Genomic DNA, 23415 nt, shown 5'->3' with positions numbered 1-23415 from the left:
CTTCCTTCCTTCCTTCCTTCCTTCCTTCCTCCCTCCCTCCCTCCCTCCCTCCCTTCCTTCCTCCCTTCCTTCCTTGCTTCCTTCCTTTATTTGTCATGGGGCTTCAACTGTGGGCCTGGGCCCTGTCCCTGTGCTCTTCAGCTCAAGGCGAGCGCTCTACCACTTGAGCCACAGTACCACTTCCGGTTTTCTAGTGGTTTATTGGAGATAGGAGTCTCATGGACTTTCCTTCCCGGGCTGGCTTTGAACCGTGATCCTCAGATCTCAGCCTCTTGAGTAGCTAGGATTACAGGCGTGAGCCACGGGCATCCAGCAGTGTTCCCTTTCTAGGTCTTTACTGTCACTAGATAACTAATTATATAATTAGCAAACACCTCTGTAGAAGCTGGCGGGCAAACTCTTGTCAGCTGATGGCTTAGGTCTTTGGCAACCCTCATAAACATGCACGCTACTCACATACTTAGGTCACAGGGCTGTTTCTCAGATTGTCCTCAGCCTTAGGCGATCCAGGGATAGTCTGGTCAAATAAACACGATCACCAATGTAAGTAGGCAAGTTAAACACTTTTTAAAGAGTACTTCATCAGTGTTGGGAGGGGATGGAAAACTTTCAGAAAGGATTTATGTGAAAGGAGGGACTATTGGTAGGGAGGTGCCAGCTAAAATTAGTATGAAATGAACTTCAGCAGAGGGAGAAATCATTAATTGATAGGCAGCTGGCTGTGTGTATGTGGAAAGGGACTCTTTAGAAAGACAAGTAAACTCGGAATCCAGCTCTTTCGGAGTACAGAACATGTGAATATGAGTACTGCTTTTTATTGTTTCATCTCTGCATTACTTCTTTTTACACCCAGACCCAAGGTCTCTTCTCTACTGTTCTAACCTCCTGCTTTTGAGATCACAAACATCCCAACTGCCAGGGGCTTTTGAGTTGCTGTTTCCTTGGGACATTCTTAATAGACTAGGAAGAAATTCTTGTCAGTATGGTTACTTCACACTGAGTTAGAGATTGTGAAATCTTCAGGGAGAAAAATCTAAGGCAGGAAGATGGATGGCTGTTTGTTTGATTAAGGTACAATATATTGCCTGTGGGCAGGACAGTGAACTAATGAGATTCCTTCCAATTTAAAGATTCTAAACTTTTATTTCTCATTGTTTTCCCATCCTTGACTCCTTTTGGCAAAGTGTGAATGTGGTCAAGGAAACCCTGTGGTTATGACAATGGATATTCAAGTTCTGATGTTAGCAGTTTGCTAAGGGATTCGACTATTCTCTTTCTCCGTGTGTGATTCGACTATTCTCTCTCTCCGTGTGTGTGTGTGTGTGTGTGTGTGTGTGTGTGTGTGTGTGTGTGTGTGTGTAGGGGGTTGAGTCCAAAGGATAACTTTGTTTTTTTGCTTTGCCCAACATCCTTGGTAACTGAACTGTGCTTCCCATGAAAAACAAAAAGGGGTGTGTGTGTAAAATGTTAACAGCTATGTTTTTTGAGTCTTAAATTCCTTTTATTTTTCACAAGGTAGCCTTTGGCTGGTTTGTGATTACCATTGTCACCTTCCCTGATTTCTTTCTTTCTTTTTTTTTTTTTGGTTTGTGTATTGCTTGGACCGCTATATGTGTGTATGTGTGTGTGCATGCATGTGCACCAAGATTATCTACCAGTATTGGGCTTGAACTCAGGAACTCATGCTCGGTTGGGTTTTTTTGGCGGGGGGTCGGGTCGTGGGGCCTGAACTCTGGGCCTGGGCACTGTCCCTCAGCTCTTCAGCTCAAGGCTCGCGCTCTCCCGCTTAAGCACCACTTCCGGCTTTTTTCTTTTTGCTTATGTGGTGCTGAGGAATCGAACCCAGGGCCTCAGGCATGCAAGGCAAGCGCTCTACCACTGAGCAACCTTCCCAGCTCTCGGTTGGGTTTTTAATGATAGTTGGTGTTCTATCACTCTAGCCATTCCTCCAGTCTAGCTATTTTGCTGGTTAATTGAAGATAGAGTCTTGTGAATTTTTTTCTGCCTGGACTGGCTTTGAAGCTTGGAAGCCTCATCTTACAGGTCTCAACCTGTCTGAGTAGCTAGGATTACAGGTATGAATGTCCAGCTTGTGTTGGCTTTCCTGAAGATGAAATCAGTATAAGGTGCACAGGCCACTAACTGAAAAGGATCCCCAGTATCTTCAATGAGATGTCTCTTCTTTCCAGATGTTTCACTGAACACAACATAACCCACAGCCTCTACTTTGTCCTCCCTTCAACTTGCCACAGACAGCACCAGCTCCTTCCTATATCTTCTGTAGTCAGGAGCTTATGAATGGACAAGCTCAGAGTGGGCTCTCTCAACAACTGTTATTGCCTTATTTTTACTGCAAAGGCTTTAATTAGCAAAGTACTTTCTGCTCTCCTTCTCATCCCACCCTAACAAACCTTTCCCTTTAAATATAACAAGCATCAGTTATTTATACCTTATTGTGAATTTAATTTACACAATTCTCCAAAGTCTATTCAAGTTTTTTTTGGGGGGGGTCGGTCAGGGGCCTGAACTCTGGGCCTGGGCACTGTCCCTCAGCTCTTCAGCTCAAAGCTAGTGCTCTACCACTTGAGCCACAGCGCCACTTCCAGCTTTTTTCTTTTTGCTTATGTGGTACTGAGGAATCGAAGCCAGGGCCTCAGGCATGCAAGGCAAGCGCTCTACCACTGAGCCACCTTCCCAGCCCCAGTCTGATTTTAAGTCAATCTCTTTATTGACCTATAAATCTCTTTATTGACCTATAAATGAAATAATTCTTTCCAGCTGCTAAACATATTAGCTAAACATAACATCTTGTGTCATAAACAAATTCTTTTTTGACAATGCATTGCTCCTTTCAGTTGCTACATTTTTTAGACAAGCTGCTATTGCTTCCTTTTTCTTCCTTTTCTTTTTCCTCTTCTTCCTCTTTGTGTGTGTGCACGCATGCGTGTATGCATGTGTGTGTGTGTGTGTGCGCGCGCGCGCGCGTGTGTGTGTATGTGTGTGCCAGTAATGGAGTTTGAAATCAGGGTCTCAAAATCTTATGAGACATTTCACTACAAGGCTGAAACTCTTATCACTTGAGCCATACCTCCACTGCCTAGGCAACTTCTTCTTTCTTTCCTTCTTTTCTTTCTTTCTTTCTGTCGGTCATGGGGCTTGAACTCTGGGCCTGGGCACTGTCCCTCAGCTGTTCAGCTCAGGGCTAGTGCTCTACCACTTGAGCCACAGCACTGGTTCTAGTTTTTTGTTGGTTTATTGGAGATTGCTCCCATGGACTTTCCTGCCCAGGCTTGCTTTGAACAGTGAACCTCAGATCTCAGCCTCCTGAGTAGCTAGGATTACAAGGTTGAGCCATCGACACCCGACTTAGGCAAGCTTCTTAAAATACTCTGTCTACTAAATATTTCTACTTCTGTGATTCAAGTTGAAATTCATAATTTCAGGGTTCTGTTCTCAGTACTCTTACTGAACTACTATCATTTAGGTAATTGTCAAACCTAGTGGACATTTCTCACGGCTTATCTATTTGACCTTTCTACTGTAGTAAACACTTAACCACCTCCTTCTGGAAACTTTTTCATCCTTTAACTTCAGATCACTATAATCCCCTCTATCTCTCTCTCTTAAATTTTATTTATTTTAAGCTCCTGGTTCTCTTGACCTCTCCTTTCTGGTCTCCTCCACAAGCCTTTTTTTTTTTTTTTCCTGTGTATGCCCTTTATTAGTTTTCCTAACTTCAAATAGTTTTTTTTCTGATTGAAAAAGGAATATAAACCTTGGGTTTAAGCCTTGCACCACAAAAACAAAACAAATAAAAGGCAAAAGCGACTGTTAAGTTCATTGTTTGAAAAGTCAGATCCTAGGGACTGCAGTCATATCTTAGCAGCAGATTGCTTGTCTAGGTTACACAGGCCTTGGGCTTGTTCTCAGCACTGCAGAAGAAAGAAAAAAAAATAGAAAGAAAGAGGGAAAGAAAGAAAGGAGTCCGATCCTTTTTTTTTGGTTGGTCATGGGGCCTGAACTCTGGGCCTGAGCGCTGTCCCTCAGCTCTTCAGCTCAAGGCTAGCGCTCTACCACTTGAGCCACAGTGCCACTTCCGGCTTTTTTCTTTTTGCTTATGTGGTGCTGGGGAATCGAACCCAGGGCCTCATGCCCTGGGTTTTTTTTTAAATATGTATTTTTATTGTAAAGATACTGTAAGAAGGGTTACAGTTACATGAGTAAAGTAATGAATACATTTCCTATCGAGCCTTGTTGCCCCCTCCTTTCTTTTTTCCTTACTATCCCTTCCCTCCCCACCTCACCAACTCCTCCCTCCCTCCCCGCAAAGTTGTAAAGTTTATTTTCAATATAGTGTTTTGTACATCTCATTGTTACAATGAGTCAACCTGTATCCTTGTTTCAGCATTTTGTTCTTTCCCTTCTGGTCCCCAAACTAGAAAAATGTATATACAAGATGCAGGGCACTGGAATCAAATACAGTGAAACCAGGAGTTATACCATGGGGAAACCAGCTTTTTCTGCTTCTGTGATGCTGAGGAATCAAACCAGGCCCTCATGCATGCAAGGAAAGCACTCTACCACTGACCTACCTTCCCAGTCCCTGATCCTTTATTCTTTTTTTTTTTTTTTTGGTCTGGGCCTGAGCACTGTCCCTCACCACTTCAGCTCAAGATTAGTTCTCTACCACTTGAGCCACAGCACCACTTCTGGTTTCCTGGTGATTTACTGGAGATAAGAGTCTCATGGACTTTCCTGCCTGGGCTGGCTTTGAACCATGATCCTCATAGCTCAGCCTCCTGAGTAGCTAGGATTACAGGCTTGAGCCACTGCTACCGGCCCCAATCCTTTATTCTTTAGAAAATTACAAATAAAAACATAAATCCAACTGAAATTTTATCAACAACTGGTAATATTTTGCTTTATTTTGGAATTTATCATATATAATGGTATGATATATATGTAAAATAGACAAATAGTATCATACTAAAACATGTTTACCAGTTTTTCTCATTTTTTCATGTACATCATTCTATATGAAGTACAAAACATTATTTTATTTTTTGGGAGGTGGAATTGAACCCAGGACCTCACACATGCTTAGCATATGCTCTACCATTGAGCTACATTCCTAGCCCAAAATATTACAATATTGGGCTCGGAAGGTGGCTCAGTGGTAGAGCGTTTGCCTTGCATGCAAGAGGCCCTGGGTTCGATTCCTCAGCACCACATAAGCAAACAGAAAAAAGCCGGACTAGACCCAAACACAAACAAACAAAAAACAAACAAACATATTACAATATTTGTTTTCTTTGTTTTTGTTTCCTTTGGTCAGTCTTGGGGCCTGAACTCTGGGCCTGGATGCTGTCCCTCAGTTCTTCAGCTCAAGGCTAGAACTCTACCACATGAGCCACAGCACAACTTCCCAGAATACTATATTAAATGCACCTATAAAAGAACCTTGACTTTTGTCATTTACAAAAGAGACTGAGTTGTAATGAGACTGAGGTTCAAAGTCTTATTTAAAAAATGTGGGCTGGGAATGTGGCTTAGCATGCATGAAGCCCTGGATTTGATTTCTCAGTACCACATAAACAGAAAATGCTGGAAGTGGTGCTGTGGCTCAAGTGGTAGAGTGTCTTGAGCAAAAGAAACTCAGGGACAGTGGCCTGGCCCTGAGTTCAAGCCCCAGGACTGGCAAAATAAAATAAAATATTGCTACTCCTTCATAAGGCTTGTCTTATAAACAAAATCACCAACCAGACATAATGGTGTATGTCTGTAGTCACACTTATTAGGGATATTTGGGTAGAAGGACTGCTTGAGTCCACAACTTGAAGACCAGTTTGGGCAATGTAATGAGATTTGCATATTAAAAAAACCAACCAACCAACAAACAAACAAAAAAACCAAGCAAACAGAAAACCCTCAACCAAATTCACAAAACAGAAGAAAATGGTCCCCAAATATTGGAACAACATTAATTATTTACTTTAAAGAATCTTTATACTAGATCCTTATATAATTATCAAGTAATTTCTAAGGATAAATTATTGAAAGTAAAATTTTAGAGTCAAGTTTTTGGTAAGTAATATTTAAAATTAAAATTTCCTCTCATTTTTAATTTAAAAATTAAACTGATCTAAACATATAAACAAAAAAAAAGAAATAACTGTCTCTGCTTGTCAGAGTTTCCTCTTCTGCTCTGTTCTCCAGCAACATCTAGTATTACAACTGTCTCTCTCCCCCCCCTGCCCCCGCCCCGTCTTTCTTTCATGTGTGTGTGCGCGCACATGCTCACCCTCAAGTATTGGTGCTTGAACTCAGGGCTTAGCACTCTTACTTTTTTTTTAAATTCAAGGATGGTGCTCTACTACTTGAGCCAAACCTATACTACTGGGGTTTTGGTGGTTAATTGGAGGTAAGAGAATCACTGATTTTTTCAGCCTACTCTGGCATGGAATGGGGTTCAGCCTGCTGAACAGCTAGGATTAAAAGCATGAGCCATCAGTGCCCAGCACAACCTTTCTTTTTTTTTTTTTTTTTGGGTCCGGTCGTGGGGCCTGAACTCTGGGCCTGGGCGCTGTCCCTCAGCTCTTCAGCTCAAGGCTAGCACTCTACCACTTGAGCCACAGAGCCACTTCCGGCTTTTTGCTTTTTGCTTATGTGGGGCTGAGGAATCGAACCCAGGGCCTCGAGCATGCAAGGCAAGCGCTCTACCACTGAGCCACCTTCCCAGCCCCAGCACAAGCTTTCTTAAAGTCAATTTCTTTTTTTGTCAATCGTGGGTCTTGAACTCTGGGCCTGGTGCAGTCCTTGAGCTCTTGAACTCAAGGTTAGCATTCTACCACTTGAGCTACAGCACCCTTTCTGGTTTTCTTGTAAATTATTGGAGATAAGAGTCTCACAGACTTTGCTGCCTGGCTGGCTTTGAACTGCAATCCTCAGATCTCAGCCTCTTGAGTAGTTAGTATTACAGGTGTGAGCCCCTGGTGCCCAGATATAAAGTCAAATACTTTAAAAATATTGCATTGTCCCTTCCTTTCTTGCTTCTTTCCCTCCCTCCCACCTTCGCTCCCTCTCTCTGTTTTCTTTCCCTCCCTCCCTCCCTTCTTCCTTCCCTCCCTTCCTCCCTCCCTTCCTTCCTTCTTTCCTTCTTGTGCTGATTGTAGGGCTTGAATTTAGGCTCTAGGTGCTGTCCCTGAACTTTTTTTTGTTAAGTCTAGTGCTCTATCACTTGAGGCACAGCTCCATGGCCAGCTTTTTGGTGGTTAAGTTGTAAGGATTCACACTCTCACCCAAACTGCCTCTCCAACTTTTAAGTCTGTTCTTGCCTCTAAACATATTTCTTTCTACACTATATGGTGATAGCTCCCAAGTCCATCTCTAACCCCAACTATGCCCTCAAGCTCCATCTGGGCAAATATTTCCAGCTGTCAGCTGTACAGTCCACCTGGATGTCCCATAAACAACTCCAATTTATATATTTTAAACTAAATTTTTTCCTCTCAAATTTACTCCTTTTTTGTAATTTCATTTTTTACATTTTATTTTTATTATAAAATGATATATAGAGGGGTTATGGTTACATAAGTCAGGTAATGAGTACATTTCTTTCTTCCCTCACTCTCTCCCAGTTTTTCCCTCTTGTCCCCATCAACAATGTAATTTCAAATTTTATCAGTGGTACCTAGTTATATGAATCAGAAACTCAGAGGTCATTTTTCAATTCTCTTCCCCTCTCTCATCAGAAGTAGTAAAATAGCTAACAGTTATTGAATGGTTATTGTTTGTATATATAGCATTTTATTTCATTAAATTCTCATGGCAGTCCAGAGGTAGCTTTTCCCCCCCATTTTACAGATGATGAAAACTAGTTTTTCTTTTTGGTTGGTTGTGGAGCTTGAACTCTGGGCTTGGGTGGTGTCCTTGCGCTCTTCAGCTCAAGGCTAGCGCTCTGCCGCTTGATCCACAGCACCACTTCCGGTTTTCTAGTGGTTCATTGGAGATAAGAGTCTCATGGACTTTCCTGCCCAGGCTGGCTTTGAACCGAGATCCTCAGATCTCAGCCTCCTGAGTAGCTGGGATTACAAGGGTGAGCCACTGTTGCCCAGCTGATGAAAACTCTTTTATAAGGTGCTCATGGTCACACAGCTAGGAAGCAGGGATTTAAATCTAGGTAGCTTCAATCCATGTCTCATATTTTTAGTCCAACACTATATTATCACCATATTGAATACAACTCAATTCTTCTTCTTCTTCTTCTATCAGTCGTGTGCCTTGAACTGTGGGCCTGGGCGCTGTCCCTCAGCTCTTCAGCTCAAGGTGAGCACTCTACCACTTGAGCCACAGCACCACTTCCAGTTTTCTAGTGCTTAATTGGAGATAATAGTCTCACGGACTTTTCTGCCCAGGCTGGCTTTGAACCGTGATCCTCAGATCTCAGCCTCCTGAGTACCTAGGATAATAGGCTACCAGCTCCCGGCCTTCTTCTTTTTTTCCTTCCTCCTCCTCCTCCTGCTCCTCCTCCTCCTCCTCTTCTTCTGTATGTGTGTACGTATATGTGCTTGCATGTATGCATGCCAGTAATGAGCCTTAAACTCAGGGCCTTGGGCTCTTATTTGGGGTTTTCATTCAAGCCTGGGCTCTCATTTGGGGTTTTCATTCAAGGCTGGTGATCTATCACTTGAAGCACACTTCCACTTCTAGAGTTTTTCTGGTTAATTGGAGATAAGTTTCTCACATGTTGGAAATATGTTGAATGGAGGAAGGGGGTGCAAATATTGAATTATGTAACTTCAAGGTAGGGATAGGAAGGAGAAAATGGAGGAGAAAGAAGGAAGGAGTAACATTAACCAAGAAACATTGTAGTCATCATCTGATTTATGGAATTGTAACTCATTTATACATTTAATCTACATCATCATCATCATCATCATCATCATCATCATCGTCATCGTAACAATAGTTTTACTTGTGTTTTCTGACCAGGCTGGCTTCTAAATGTGATCCTCAGATCTCAGCCTCCTGAATAGCTAGGATTACAGATGTGAGCCACTGGTGCCAAAGATTGTGCTATTTAACTCTAGGTATTTAGTTTGTAGCACATAAGTATTTGCTTTGTAGATATCAGTTAAGTGGAATTAAGTAACTTAATTGTGAACGCAGCTTTATGTTTTATTGTTAAAGTTTCAGGCATCGGTGACAATGGAAATATATTTTTGAGCTTAGAGCAGGTGAAGGGACAAGGAAGGATGAAATGAAATTACCATTTGTTTACCCATTAGTGTGGGGTATGTATAAACTTGAGTATTTTATTAGATGTTCTAATGTAGATATGTATTATATCTCCATTATGGGTTGCAGTAACCTCAGAACATTGCCAATTTTGGAGTTATGCAAGAAAGAAGTAAAAAATGTGAAATAAATGATCTCAAATTTGCTGAGAAATGTAGTACTGTATTTCCTGGAGTTAGCTTTTAAGTGGCGACCTGTGAAGAACGAAGATATGTCTAGTTTTCTTGAAAAGCGAGAACAAGAAGTCAACTTTGTTTATTCCATTCTAGTTCGTGGCTTTTCTGGCACCCTATGTAGTGTTGAGAGTTCAATTGCGGAGGAATGAATTGAAACTGTTACTGGCACGGATGGCAGGCTTGCATTCTAGGTTTTTAGTACTATTGTTGGAAGCCCCCATGCAGAGACCACCCTTCTATTTTCGCGGAAAAGTGCGATTAATTCAGGTCACCGGGCCTTGGCCTATCACAGCAAGATTCTTGCTTGCTGGGCAGTGCCCACGACTGATTGATAGACTTTCGGAGACAATTTCTTGTGTTGAGCAGTGAGGATTGGCGGAGACTGCCTGTGGTACTTCTGTGGGTATTGGGTGGTGTGCATTGGAGATGCAGGTTCCAGGGCAGTCACCACCACTACCCGGAAGCCTGGATGAGGTTTCCTCTGTACGTGGCGTGCAGCCCTCAGCTAAGTCATTATTCAGCGCGCAGGGCTCCAGCCGGGCGGCAAGCGCGTGCGCAGCTGTGTGGGCGCGCCTGCGCGTGCGCGCCGCCGCCATCTGTGGGTTGGCTGGTTATTTTGCAAGCGGGAGGGGCCGTGCGCGCTCTTGCCTCTGGCCTCTGTTCCCCCCCCCCCCTCCCGGGTCCGGGTCTCTCCTTCGAAAAGATGTCGGACACGGCTGTAGCTGACACTCGGCGCCTTAACTCGAAGCCGCAGGACCTGACTGATGCTTATGGGCCGCCAAGTAACTTCCTGGAGATCGACATCTTTAATCCACAGACAGTGGGCGTGGGCCGCGCGCGCTTCACCACCTATGAGGTTCGCATGCGGGTGAGTCACGGGGTGAGGGAGACAGCTGAGGGAGGACGGGGGGGGGTGAAGTGGGGGTGGGTCAGGCTGCTATGGGGACAACTAATCACGGAGAAGACGCCTGAAGGGGTCATTTGGGAGTTAGGGACTTACTAGGTTTGGCGAGACGTCTTCAGACTCATCTGTGGCCCGAGGATACAAAAAAAACTCCACAGGGGGACAACATACGGTGGGGGCTTTGACGGAAAACAAGTTCCCATGAGAAAGAAGTGAAGCATGGCTGGACCGGGTGGGGAAGATGGACAAAGATTAGTGAGGAATTCAAGTAGATAGGAGTCATGACTGATAGAAGTAAGGAAAGGGAGGGTGGAAAAGGGCTGGGGATGGGGGATGGAAAGCCACGGCGACATATTACCGGGTCTCATAACTAAACTAGGTTACACTGGCTAGTCTAAAGAGGGAGGGCAGGAAGGCCCAGGTTCTTCCCAGTGAGGCCTTTCTGGGATGATAGAGTTAAGCAATGCCTCTAGGTTAAAGGGAACTTAGACTCCAGGAAAGGAAAACAGTGGGTTTGTAGGGGCTGAAATAGAAAAGGAGTCTCCTTGAAACTGAGTACTTCCTTGAATTAACATCTGAAAGAGAGAACGATTTTACTTATGTACTTTAATACACATTTTAAGTAGTTCTACAAAGGAGTTTCAAATCAACAAGCCAAATTATGAGTACAATACATCTTCATCAATGTCACCCAGTCCATCATGAGAGAAATATTTTATGCTTAAGTTTCCTCAGGTACCACAATGGCTGTATTTCACTGAAACCTGGCCCTGCACTGAACTTGGCGGTTTGTCAGTTGCTGCTCTCATCATGTGCTGATCCTTTAGATTTGAAGTATTTAGAATGTTTATTTCAGGAGTTACTACCTCTTACTTGGATTTTCTGTATATGAAGGACCATTTGACTTTTCCATTCCAGATTAACCTTTTGGATTCTGTCCCTGGTCTGTACATACCTTAATCCATGACATTTCAGGACTGCACAAGGAGTGGTTTCTTCCAGTGTGCACTACAGAGGACTTTATTCTCTAGTGCTTAGTCCACAGTACAAGGATGGACTGTGCAGATAGAGTACATAGTTTGCAGATGTTTTTCTTAGTTGAACTGGTTATAGGTTAAGAAATGAAAGCACCATTTTCTAGTTTTTCTTACATTTGATTCTCAGGTTAGCAGGCCAGGATTTTCTCTATGGATAACATACATCCTGCTCAAGCATCATTGAAGACCTAAAAGAGTAAATATATAAAGTGGGTTTTTGTTGTTGTTGTTGTTGGTCATGGGGCCTGGGCACTGTCCCTCAGCTTTTCAGCTCAAGGCTAGCACTCTACCACTTGGAGGCACAGTACCACTTCCAGCTTTTTCTGCTTATATGGTGCTGAGGAATCGAACCCAGGGCCTCATGCATGCAAGGCAAGCATACTACCGCCTTCCTAGCCCAGTGTTTTCATTTTCTAGTGAATGAATTGAATGGAAGAGTATTATCTCTCATCTGTGCTTTGAAACCTCATTGAGTGATGAGGTCCAAATTCAAGTTGGGCAAAAGTCCAAATTGAAGAAAGAAAAGTGAATAGCAAAACATGAGAAACATTTGTCTTACACATAGCTAAGAGTTATCTGAAATCCTCTCTTTGGAGAAGTATGGAATTTAGGTCCTTCAAAGTATGATAAAAGCAGGGAGCTGTTAGAAGTGGAGAACTTATATTACCTAAAGGAGCCTAAGCAAAAGTTCAGTGTATAACTCTCTGCTGTGCTGTTTTGAAGACATTAATGTTCTCTAAAAGTTTCATGGATTGTGAATGAAATAGCTTTGTACTTCAAGTATTCTAACAACAGACCAACATAGTGTCTACTAAGTGTGAAGGATTGGTTGCAGATCTTGAGTGTGCAAAACTTACATGAAGCTTTCTTTCATCAGCCCTTTCCCATGATTTCCAATTGTATAATGGTGATAAAAGTTCATGGAAGTTCCTTTTTCTGTGAGTTTTGTTACTTTTGTATTGTTTGCATTCATTTATATGGCTGTGTAGGCTTTTAGTATTTTTACCAAACTCCATTTTGGGGAACATTGCTAAACTCGTTTTCTTTTTTTTGTGTGTGTGTGGTGCTCAGGATTGAACTTCAGGCGTCATGCATGCCAAGTACACCATCTACTATTGACTCAAACCCCTACCTGCACAGACTAAATATTGCTGAAACTATTCTGTTTCATTTTGCTTAAGAAGTAATCCTACCACCATTGTGGGAGAATTGGAATATGTATGTATGTATGTATATGTTACATGTGTTAGTTTCCTGTGGACTTCACCTTTGCTCCTTTTTGTTTTGTTTTGGTCAGAGCGGATCCTCAATTCTGGCTTCTTGATATGATTTCTAGCTTGATGCTCAGGGGCTATCCTAATGTGTAATAGTCTCTTTTTTAGGTGACTGAGATGAAAGGCCATATTGTCACCATCTTGAGGAGGAAGGGAAACAATAGCATTTTTGTGGGTCAAAAGAGTAATACACAAAATGACAGTGATTGATCTGTCTGTGTCTAAGAATCTACTTAATATTTTTTTTCTTTTAGTTGGTCTTTTCTTAGCTTCTGTGAAAGCCTAATAATAATAGAGGTCCGACTGTTTAGGGATCCCAGTATATGCAATGAACCCTGATAGACATCTAGAATCACTTGATACTAAAGGGCTTTTTTCCTCTTCTGGAATTCTGGGAATTTTTCTATAATGATGATTTTGAACAGTTAGTACGTTCAAATATTACAGAAGGTATGCTGTAAAATCTTTCTCCACCCTTTCCCTCCAGAGATTCTCTTTTCTTAAGTAACCACTGTTTTCAGTTTCTTGTTTATTCTTTTAAAGAACAGTTTCAATGATAAAATACTATTTTACATGTATCTCACTGCATTTCAACCATTAACATTCCTTGGACCTTGGGATCCTGTGTAGGTTGTAACTAACGTCAGCTGACTAGTTGTGTGTGTGTGTGTGTGTGTGTGTGAGTGAGTGTGTGTATGTGTGAGTGTGTGAGTCCTGGTCTTGAACTCAGGGCTTAGGCTCTGTCTCTGATCATTTTTTGTTCATGGCCATCACTTTACCACTAGCACCGCTCCACTTTTGCCTTTCTGGTGGTTAATTGGAGGTGAGTCTCACAACTTTTTTGCCCAGGCTGACTTTAAACTGTGATCCTCAGATCTTAGTCTTCTGACTAGCTAGGATTATAGGCATGAGCCACCAGTGCCCAGCTAGTTATTTAGCTTTTTTTTTTTTTTGGTCAGTCTTGGGGCTTAAAACTCAGGGCCTGGGCACTGTCCCTGAACTTCTTTTCCTCAAGGCTAGTACTCTACCACTTGAGCTGCAGCACTGCTTCTGACTTTTTATGTGGTATTGAGGAATTGAATCCAGGGCTTCATGTATTCTAGGCAAGCACTCTACCACTAAGCCACATTCCCAGCCCTTATTTAGCTTTTGGTGGCCTATAGAACTGGATCCTGAAAAGTTGATATTCAGAATTGAGGAATGTAAAGCTTGATGAACTGAAGAATGTATGAATCTCCAACAGAGCTCCAAGATGCTCTTCTTTTGCCAAGAGGCAGTATAGACAAAGGAAAAAAATCGAATTTTTTAGCTGGGTGCCAGTGGCTCATGCCTATAATTCTAGCTACTCAGGAGGCTGAGATCTGAGGTTTGTGATTCGAAGCCAGCCCAGGCAGGAATGTCTGTGAGACTCTTATCTCCAATTAACCACCTGAAAACCAGACGTGGTGTTGTGGTTCAAGTGGTAGAGTGCTTGCCTTGGGCTGAAGAGCTGAGGGACAGTGCCCAGGCCCAGAGTTCAAGCCCCATGACTGAGCAAAAAACAAAAAACAAAAAAATTACTAATTTCTTTTGTTACAGCTCTGAATTGTCTGGCAGGAAATATTGTTTATATTAATACAGGTGGTAGGCTATTTCTATTTAGAACTTTTAGACAAGACTGCAAATCAGGGCTTTTTGTTTGCCAGAGGTTCATTCCTCTTTTCACTGGAGCCTAAGAAATCATCTCAGTGTTTAATATGTGAAAATAAGTCATTTATATCTGAAGTAAACTATTGTCAGCCAACTTATGTAATGGCTATTAATTTTTCCTTTTGCAGGTAAGGGAATAATAAGATATATAGGATCACTATTAAGTAATTGAGTATTGATAACTTTGCATTTTGGTAATGTAGACATTGTCATGGTTCTTGATTTGATGAGATCTTGAGTAGTTAGGTAGACAAAACAAACTGCATATTATAGTAGTGTTTTTTGTTTTTGTCAGTTGTGGGGCTTGAACTCTGGGCCTGGGTGGTGTCCCTGAGCTCTTTTGCTCAAGCCTAGCATTCTATCCCTTTGAGCCACAATGCCACTTCTGATTTTCTAGTGGTTTTTGGAGAAAAGAGTCTCATGGACTTTTTTGCCAAGCTGGCTTTGAACCACAATCCTCAGATCTGTGTCTCTTGAGTAGCTTGGATTACAGGGTTGAGCCACCCGCATCTGGCTACAGTAGTATTTTAAAAACCTAGTCGGTGCTGGTGGCTGACTCTTATAGTCCCAGCTATTTAGGCTGAGATCTGAGGATTGAGGTTTGAAGTTAGCCTTGGCATAAAAGTCTATGAGACTCTTGTCTTTAGTTAACCACCAAAAAGTGAAAGTGGAGCTGTGGGACAAGTTGTAGAGCCTTGAGCAAAAAAGCTGTTTGATGCTGGGCGCTGGTGGCTCACGCCTATCATCTTAGCTGCTCAGGAGACTGAGATCTGAGGATCACAGTTCAAAGCCAGCCCTGGTAGAAAAGTCCATGAGACTTATCTCCCATTAACCACCAGAAAACTAGAAGTGGTGCTGTGGCTCAAGTGGTAGAGCTACTAGCCTTGAGCTGAATAGCTCAGGGATGGTGCCCAGACCCAGAGTTCAAGCCCCACAACAGACAAAAACAGAGCTAACTTGGAGTTCCTGGGGCTCTGGGTTCGAGCCTTAGTGCCAAGAAAAAAACAACCCAAATTCAATACCATGTCAAGCAGTATTAAAGTGTAAATGTAAGAGTAGTTTGGGGGAGGTAGGCCACAATATCCAGCTGGTGTTGTAAGGAACGATGTTTTGGATGAAATGAGAAGTTGAGCTAGGACTTCAAGAATGGAAAGAATCTGAAGGAAAAACAGAATGAAGCATAGCTTGGAGGTGTTTATCTCTTTCTTTCTTTCTTTTTTTTTTTTTTTTTGAGACGAGGTCTGGCTATGTAGCCCAGGCTGGCCTGAAATTTATCACCTTCCTGTCTCAGTCTCATGGGTGCTAGGATTATAGGCATGTACCACCATATGCAGCTTTTAGGTCACTTTAAAAAATTATTCTGGGGGGGCAGGGGAAGGGAGATGGGAATGGATGGGAAGGGGAAACAAAGGAGGAGGCAACAATGCTTGATAAAAAATGTACTCATTACCTTGCTCATGTAATTGTAACCCCTCTGTACGGTATTTTCGCAATAAAAAATTAAAAAAAATTATTATAAAGATGTATAGGGCTGGGAAGGTGGCTCAGTGGTAGAGCACTTGCCTTGCATGCATGAGGCCCTGGGTTCGATTCCTCAGCACCACATAAGCCAGGAAAAAAAAAAGCCGGAGGTGGCACTGTGGCTCAAGTGGTAGAGTGCTAGCCTTGAGCTGAAGAGCTGAGGGACAGCGCCCAGGCCCAGAGTTCAGGCCCTCTACCGGACCCAAAAAAAATGTATAAAATTTGGTCACTGTTTTAATAAAAAAATATCATGTGAGGGCTGGAGACAAGACTCAATAGAAGAACACTTGCATATCAAGCATGAGAGGCTGAGCTCATTCCCAAGTATTGCAAAGGAAAGTCAAAAGAATGAAAAAATGGCCAGGCTCTGGTGGCTCATGCCTATAATCCTAGCTATTCAAGAGGCTGAAATATGAGGATCATGGTTCAAAGCCATCCCGGGCAGGAAAGTCCATGAGACCCTTACCTCTAATAAACTACCAGAAAACCGGAAGTGGTGCTGTGGCTCAAGTGGTAGAGTACTAGCCTTGAGCTGAGGAGCTGAGGGATAGAGCCCAGGCCCAGAGTTCAGACAGGCCCCACAACAGACAAAAAATGTAATTATGTGTCCGTGGTAAGTTGTACAATGAACAATGTCTTTCATTCTTTTGTCTGGTCTTACCCTTCAAAGTCAGTCACTATTACTAGTATCTTCATAAATGTTATTAGTTTAAGTACATACACCTATATCCACATACAGGCAAGCTTATACATGTGCATGCACATGTACACTCATACACACGCACACTATTCTGCACTTGATTTTACCCACTTAATATCTTTCCATACTGGTGTACGTAGATATTTCACATTCTTCATTATATAGTATCCCACTATATAGGTATACTATAGTTCATTTATCTAATTTTCTATTGATAGGCATTTATTATTATAATATAGTGAAAATTCTTTTATACACATATTTGCAAATGATGAGTCTATTTGTGGGATAGTTGTAAGCAGCAAGGGAGGCTTTTTTTCATTGTTAGCAATGGAACCAAATGCTCTACCACTTAGCCACATACCCCCAGTGCTATAAAGGGATGTGTGTGTGTGTGTGTGTGTGTGTGTGTGTGTGTGTGTGTGTACTGATCCTGGGGCTTGAACTCAGGGCTTGGGCATTGTCCCTTTCCTGTTTTGCTCAAGGGTAGTGCTCTACCTGTTGAGCTACCTGTTGAGCCACAGCTGATTAATTGGGGACTTAACTGTCCCCGCTAACTGTCCCCGCTGGCTTTGAACTAGAATCTTCACATCTCAGCCTGAGTAACTTGGATTGCAAACCTGAGCCACCAGTTCTCAGTTCTTGTTTTTGTTTTTGCTTAAAGGTAGCACTCTACCACTTGAGCCACACCTTCACTCCCTACTTTTTGGTGGTTGATTAGAGATAATAATCTGACAAACTCCCCCCCACCCCTGATTTGAACTTGAATTCTGAGATCTCAGCCTTCTGAGTAGCTAGGATTCCAGATGTGAGCCACCAGCACCCAGCAAGGGACTTACAACCATTTGTGATATGATTGGGTTTATGGTAATGATGACACTCATCTGGTGCTTTTTGACTGGGTTGTAGGGACATCATCCATGGAAGCTATTTCTTTTTGTTTGTGGTGCTGAGATCAAGTCCAGGGTCTCCCATATTCTAGTTAATTTTTTGTTGTTGTTGGTTGTGGTACTTGAACTCAGGACCTGGGCGCTGTCCTTGAGCCTCTGTGCTTAAGGCTAGCACTCTACCACAGCACCACTTCTGGTTTTTGAGTAGTTAATTGGAGATAAGAGTGTCTCAGGGACTTTTCTGCCCGGGCTGGCTTCAAATTGTGATGATCAGATCTCAGCCTCCTGAGTAGCTAGGATTATAGGTGTGACCACCAGCACCTGGCTTTTTTTTAAAACCACTGAACTATATCTCCAGACCTATAGGAGCTATTTCTTCATTAAAATCTATACAGTGGTTCTGATAGGTGGCCACCCCTGGGTTGAATATTATTTACCATTTCTCATTTCTTTCTTTACTGTAGACAAATCTACCTATCTTCAAACTGAAAGAGTCCTGTGTACGGCGGCGCTACAGTGACTTTGAGTGGCTGAAAAATGAACTGGAGCGAGATAGTAAGGTATAGTTTTTGTAGTTCCCCTTGGAATAAGAAATACACATTTGCTGAGAAGATGTTACAGTCTGGCTGATCATTGATGGCTCCATCCTAGCTACTCAAGAAGTTGTGAGATCTGAGGATTGTGATTTGAAGCCAGCCTGGGCAGGAAAATCTGTGAGACTCTATCTCCAACTAACCACTCCAAAAGCCAGAAGTAGAGCTTTGGCTTAAAGTAGTAGAGCACTAGCCTTGAGCAAAACAGCTCCCGGACATTATCTAGGCCCTGAATATCTTTTGCCCATGATGGGCAAAAAAATAAAAAACAAAATCACAGTCTGTAAAAGCTTGTATGGAATAGAGAAGATGATCACACATCTACCAAATTCCAATATATTGAATCTGGGGCATACACTTTGAAACTTGAAAGAGGTAAGTTAGGACAGTTTTTAAAATTATTATAAACTTTATTAATTAGTTTACATCCTTTTTTCCCTTTTACTAAGTCTCCAAATTCCCTTGGGGTATTTTACATCTCAAGTGGAATTAGATATACAGTTTGCCTACTTTAAAGGCCACATGTGACAATGCCTGAAGACGCTGAGGATACAGTGCCTATGGCAGTGACTGGGGTCATGTGTGGCGGTGTTTGCCTAGGATATTTTTTAGGTATTACTTCCCTTAGTAGCTAGTAAAGTCTTATTACAGTTTAAGTCCAATAGGTGCAACAAGAAGGAAAGAGTGTCAGCAAAGGTCTAGCTAAATTTTTGAATGGTAGTAGATTATTAAGGAAAATGAGGGTTAGTTGAAGTTTATTTCCTTTCTTTTTCTTTTTTTGGCCAGTCCTAGGGCTTGAATTCAGGGCCTACGTGTTGTCCCTGAACTTCTGTTTTTTTTTCAAAGGAAAAAACCCTCTTGTTTCCATTTCCTGGAATTCATTTCGATAACTTTGAGCTTTCTTGCTCAAGGCTGGTGCTCTACTACTTAAGCCACAGCTCTACTTCCAGCTTTTTTGCTGCATAATTGGAAATAAGAGTGTCATGGACTTTCCTACTTTGAATTTTAATCCTCAGATCTTGGCTTCCTGACTAGCTGGTTTCTAGACTAGTAGGATTATAGGTGTGGGATACCAGCACCTAGCTATTTCTTTTGAGACAGAATTGGATCAGTCTGAATTATCCTGGTTATCTTCTAAGATCTTAGTTCTTGAAAGTTGCTGACCAGGGGATAGGGTGAATGGTATGTATATAGCCTAATAAGAAATTAGGTATCTAGAGATTTTTTTCAAATTTGCTTTCATTAGTTATAATGTAAGGGGAAGATTTCATTGTTCTCTTTCCACACGTTTACAATGTATTAAAATCAGTCTCACCCTCCTCTTATCACTAGCTGTACAGGAATTTACAGTCTCATTCCCTTTCTTCCCCTCTCCTACATGGCTGATAATTTGTGTCTTTTTGCAGATTGTAGTACCACCACTGCCTGGGAAAGCTTTGAAGCGGCAGCTCCCTTTCAGAGGAGATGAAGGGATCTTTGAGGAGTCCTTCATTGAAGAAAGGAGGCAGGGCCTTGAACAGTTTATTAATAAGTAAGCCAAGTTCCTGGAGGCTCCACTTGCTACGTTTGCCATTGTACTGTGTGTGTGTGTGTGTGTGTGTGTGTGTGTCTGTGTGTGTGTCTGTGTGTGTGTCTGTGTCTGTGTGGTATGCTGATTACTAAATTATCTTGCACATGCTAGGCAAACATTCTACCTGTGAGCTACATTCTCTGTCAGGATATTGTCTTCCTCAGTCTTTGTCCCTCCCATTTTTTCATAGTGGATAATGTCCTGTGGTTCTGATTGTGTGTTAGACTGAGTAAAACTCCATACCTTTGAGTTCTGGTCTTGGATGTCTGATCCTGAGAGATCATTGCATGCTAATGCTTTTATCTATGGACTCCCCTCCCTTGTCCTTCAATCCTCCTTCCTCTATATAATATTAGGTTTTAGGTGGTTCCTCACTGCTCTGTCCTCTAATGGCTCAATCCTTAGGTCTGACCTTGTCTTTACTCCCAACTCCAAACTGCTGTCCATCTGTTAGTTATACTACTGATAACTATCTTGTCTCTTTATAGAATTGCCGGGCACCCACTGGCTCAGAATGAACGCTGCCTACACATGTTCCTGCAGGAAGAGGCAATTGACAGGAACTACGTCCCTGGGAAGGTGCGCCAGTAGAAGCCCCTGTCACCACTTGCCCTCTACTTTCCTGCTGAAATGACATTGGTTTTTACACTAAGCCTCTCTCTCTCTTTGATCTGAAGTTGGCTACCCATCCCCTGGCCTGATAGACTGTCTGGCATTGTGCCCCTTGGTACCTGACTATACCATGTGGGCACTCTGCTAGGATCCTCTTCTCTGAGGAGAGTGGGAAACCACAGGCAGTTGCTCTTTGCTTGGGATTGGGGGGTGGGTGGGGAGTTGGACTGGAAGGCAATTTTGGGGGTATTTACCCATGCCAGTTGGCTAACGGGGGGTGGGAGGGGGGCTTTGCTGGAAAGCACTTGTATACATACTGATGCTGCAAGTCCAGGGGATTTTTTCTTACTCTTAAGTTTAACCAGGACCGCTGAGCAGGGAGAAACAAAACAAAAACAGAAACAAACCCTGCCTTTCCTACCTGCATGAACGTTTTCCTTTTTGAGAAGGTGGTAGAGACCCTAAAGCTTTCCTTGTTTCCTTTAGGCCTGCTCCCAGTTTTCTCGAGTTTATATTGCTGCTTTACCTTTCTCCCATGTTGCTTTCCATGGCAGTTATACTAGAATTTAAGCAGTCTGTTGTGTAGAACAAGGTGTGTGGGTTTCCTGGGCCCCTCATCATGGCTGCTACAGAGTCAGAAGAAAGCCATAGGGCAGTAGGGGAGCTCCTATTGCCTAGCCCTCCTCCCTTTGTGGCTCCCTACTCTGGCTGCCTAGTTTTCCTCACTAGCGGGTGAGTAAATATGGACCAACAGTTCTTTCTTTCCAAGCCCTTTCTACTTTAGGGGTTAGCTTTGTGGGTTTGATGGATTTAGGGGTGGAGATAACTCATCACTGTCAGGTGATCCCCTGAATGGTGGGAGCAGATCATGTTCTAGGTTCCCCTGGATGGGAGGGAAGGACTTCACCACTTTCCTCCTTCCATTTTCCCTTTCTCCATCCCTTTAGTGCTCTCCCAAGGGCCGAAGCACACAAACAAACCACACAGTCTCTTGATTTCTTCTAAGCACTTTTGAGCTGTTGAATGGGGCTCGGAGGCCAGAGTTATTAGCTGTCCTCCCCAGCTTGGTCACAGGGTTATTGAACTGCCTGCACTTGTTTCCCATGGAACTCCAGCCTTGTCCCCAGAACCTGAACTCAGGCTAGCACCTGGGCATGGATTTCCTAAATTTTACAAAGGCTAAAGCAGCTAGTTGAGACTGGTATTTATCCTAGACTTGTGTTTGGGAGTGGTTTGTTTGCTGGGGCATGCTATCCATCAAAGTGGTGAGATGAGAGCAAGTAAACTTTTGGTGCCATGTGAAGGTTGGGGCTCTTTGCTTAGACTCTCTATCATGTATTGGAGTAGTTTCTGGGGGAAAGGGTTGCTGATTCTGATGTGACCCTGGTCAGAGAGATTAGGATTGGGTTTTGATGTAGGATTTGGAACCCATCTAAATATTGAGGTTCTATGAAACAGATCATCTCTCCAGCTGCTGAGCCTATGCCAGAGGCTAAACAGCTGCTAGAGAGAGGCGCTCTGCTCCCTTTCCCACCTCACCAGTGTTGGCGTTGTTGCTGCCTTTATGATTTGTATCCTCTGTTATAGACTTTTTTTAAAAAAAATTTCCTCTTTTCATTGTGCACAAATGCTGAGAGTCTAAGGCCCCATCTCTGCTATGTATATATACTCTGATTTAGGGCTTTTATTCAGCAAACTGTTCTTCTGTCAGACAATGTCATATTCAACTCTGTTCATATTAAACCACTGTGAAGCAAGCCTCTGTTTTTCTCCTTAAGTTGTAAATTTAATATTTCTTAGTGTTGTGGAAATGCTGGGTATTGTGCATAAGTCATATAACATGGCCAGTGTCTTGAGATGAAAAGTAAGGTTTGCATTGACATTACAAAAAAAAGTAGATCCTGTCTATTGTGATTATTATGTATCTAACCTTTTTTTGCATCTTGCAATTGACTTTGACACAGCTGTAAAGCATCTGCTCACAGGAAGCAGCCATACATACAGTACCTGTGGTTTGGATCACATTTAGCATATTTGGTTTTGAGCTGCAGACTTGTGCTAATTTGGATGGAATATATTCATATTATACATGTTTGTATATGTATATGTGTACATAACACACTCATCCTCTGACACACCCACATACCACCAACAGACCCTGTTTCTTTTTGCCTCAGTTGACATTTTGTTATTTTTCCAAACTGATTTGATGTAGACAGAAAAGTGGGTGATCTCTCCAAAACTTTTGATGAGTTGATATTTTCATCTGACCAATGTATTCTGAAATGATGTTTTACACAGAGGTGGTTTTGGGAAGGGGTGGAATGAGGGGGGTAGGCATTTCATCATTTGGAAAATTAAAGCAAGTTCAGTATGAAAAAGAAGATATAAAACATGATGTGTCCAAACAATAAGGAAATTAAGATGACTTAACAGCAGTATTTGGTACTAAGTAGAAGAGGGATAGCTACACTAAGGAAGTTAAGAGACTTTAGGTGAGGAATGAGATGACCAAAGAGATCTGGGGGAATGAGAAAAAAATAGCGTTACTATGAAACAAGGGAAAGGAAGAAGAAAGAGATACAGCCTTTTTAGGCAGTGGTATTAGAAAATGGACAGGAGATTCTAGAAAAAGTAGCTATGAAATAAAGTATTACCAAAGGTTTGGTCAGATGACATTTGTTTAATAAATGCTGGTTAAGTTTTGTATGCCCAGCTCTGTGATAAAAGCTAGCTTTGGGTAGGGTGGCTGGTTTTAGTAAAATACAAGTGCATTCTCTTTCTGCATAGTCTGGACTAAAAGAGATTTCTATACCAGACAAAATATGCCAGAGACAACTTCAGATAAGATGCTCAGACTTACCTGGTTAATTATCCAGTCTTTTTTCATTTCTCTCTTTTAGTATCAGACCAGTTAAATTCCTTCTCTTTAGAGTGAAATTGGCCATTTTAACAAAGTAACTAGGTCTTGCAAGGACTGTAAATCCAAGCTGTCTTATCCATCTATTTTGAGGCAAAGCATAGTTTTCTTTCATAAGGAATTAAAGTTTACACTCAAATCTAAATATTTACTACTAATGAATCCTCCTTATTCATAGCACAGAAGGGCTCAATCTTATACTGGAATCTGAGAGACAGGCTAACAAAACATT

General features: G+C 42.3%; 1 protein-coding gene across 2 annotated transcripts; it reads left to right on the top strand.

The window, feature by feature from the left end:
• The first annotated feature begins 10030 nt into the window (after positions 1-10030).
• Positions 10031-22040, top strand: Snx12 (sorting nexin 12). Of its 2 annotated transcripts, XM_013031670.1 has the most exons (5): positions 10055-10341; positions 17953-18048; positions 19488-19612; positions 20140-20230; positions 20619-22040. In XM_013031670.1, exons 1-5 carry the CDS (start codon positions 10177-10179, stop codon positions 20622-20624), a joined length of 483 nt encoding a protein of 160 aa, XP_012887124.1. In that variant the 5' UTR covers positions 10055-10176; the 3' UTR covers positions 20625-22040. The 2 variants fall into 2 exon arrangements, with proteins under 2 accessions (XP_012887123.1, XP_012887124.1); XM_013031669.1 differs by having other exon boundaries at positions 10031-10341; positions 20140-22040.
• The last annotated feature ends 1375 nt before the right edge of the window (positions 22041-23415 follow it).

Source organism: Dipodomys ordii, unplaced genomic scaffold (genome assembly GCF_000151885.1).
Source record: "Dipodomys ordii isolate 6190 unplaced genomic scaffold, Dord_2.0 Scaffold142, whole genome shotgun sequence".
Taxonomy (NCBI): Eukaryota; Metazoa; Chordata; class Mammalia; order Rodentia; family Heteromyidae; genus Dipodomys; species Dipodomys ordii.
The sequence above is the reverse complement of the archived record's forward strand: the minus strand, read 5'-3'. Positions and strand labels throughout refer to the sequence as shown.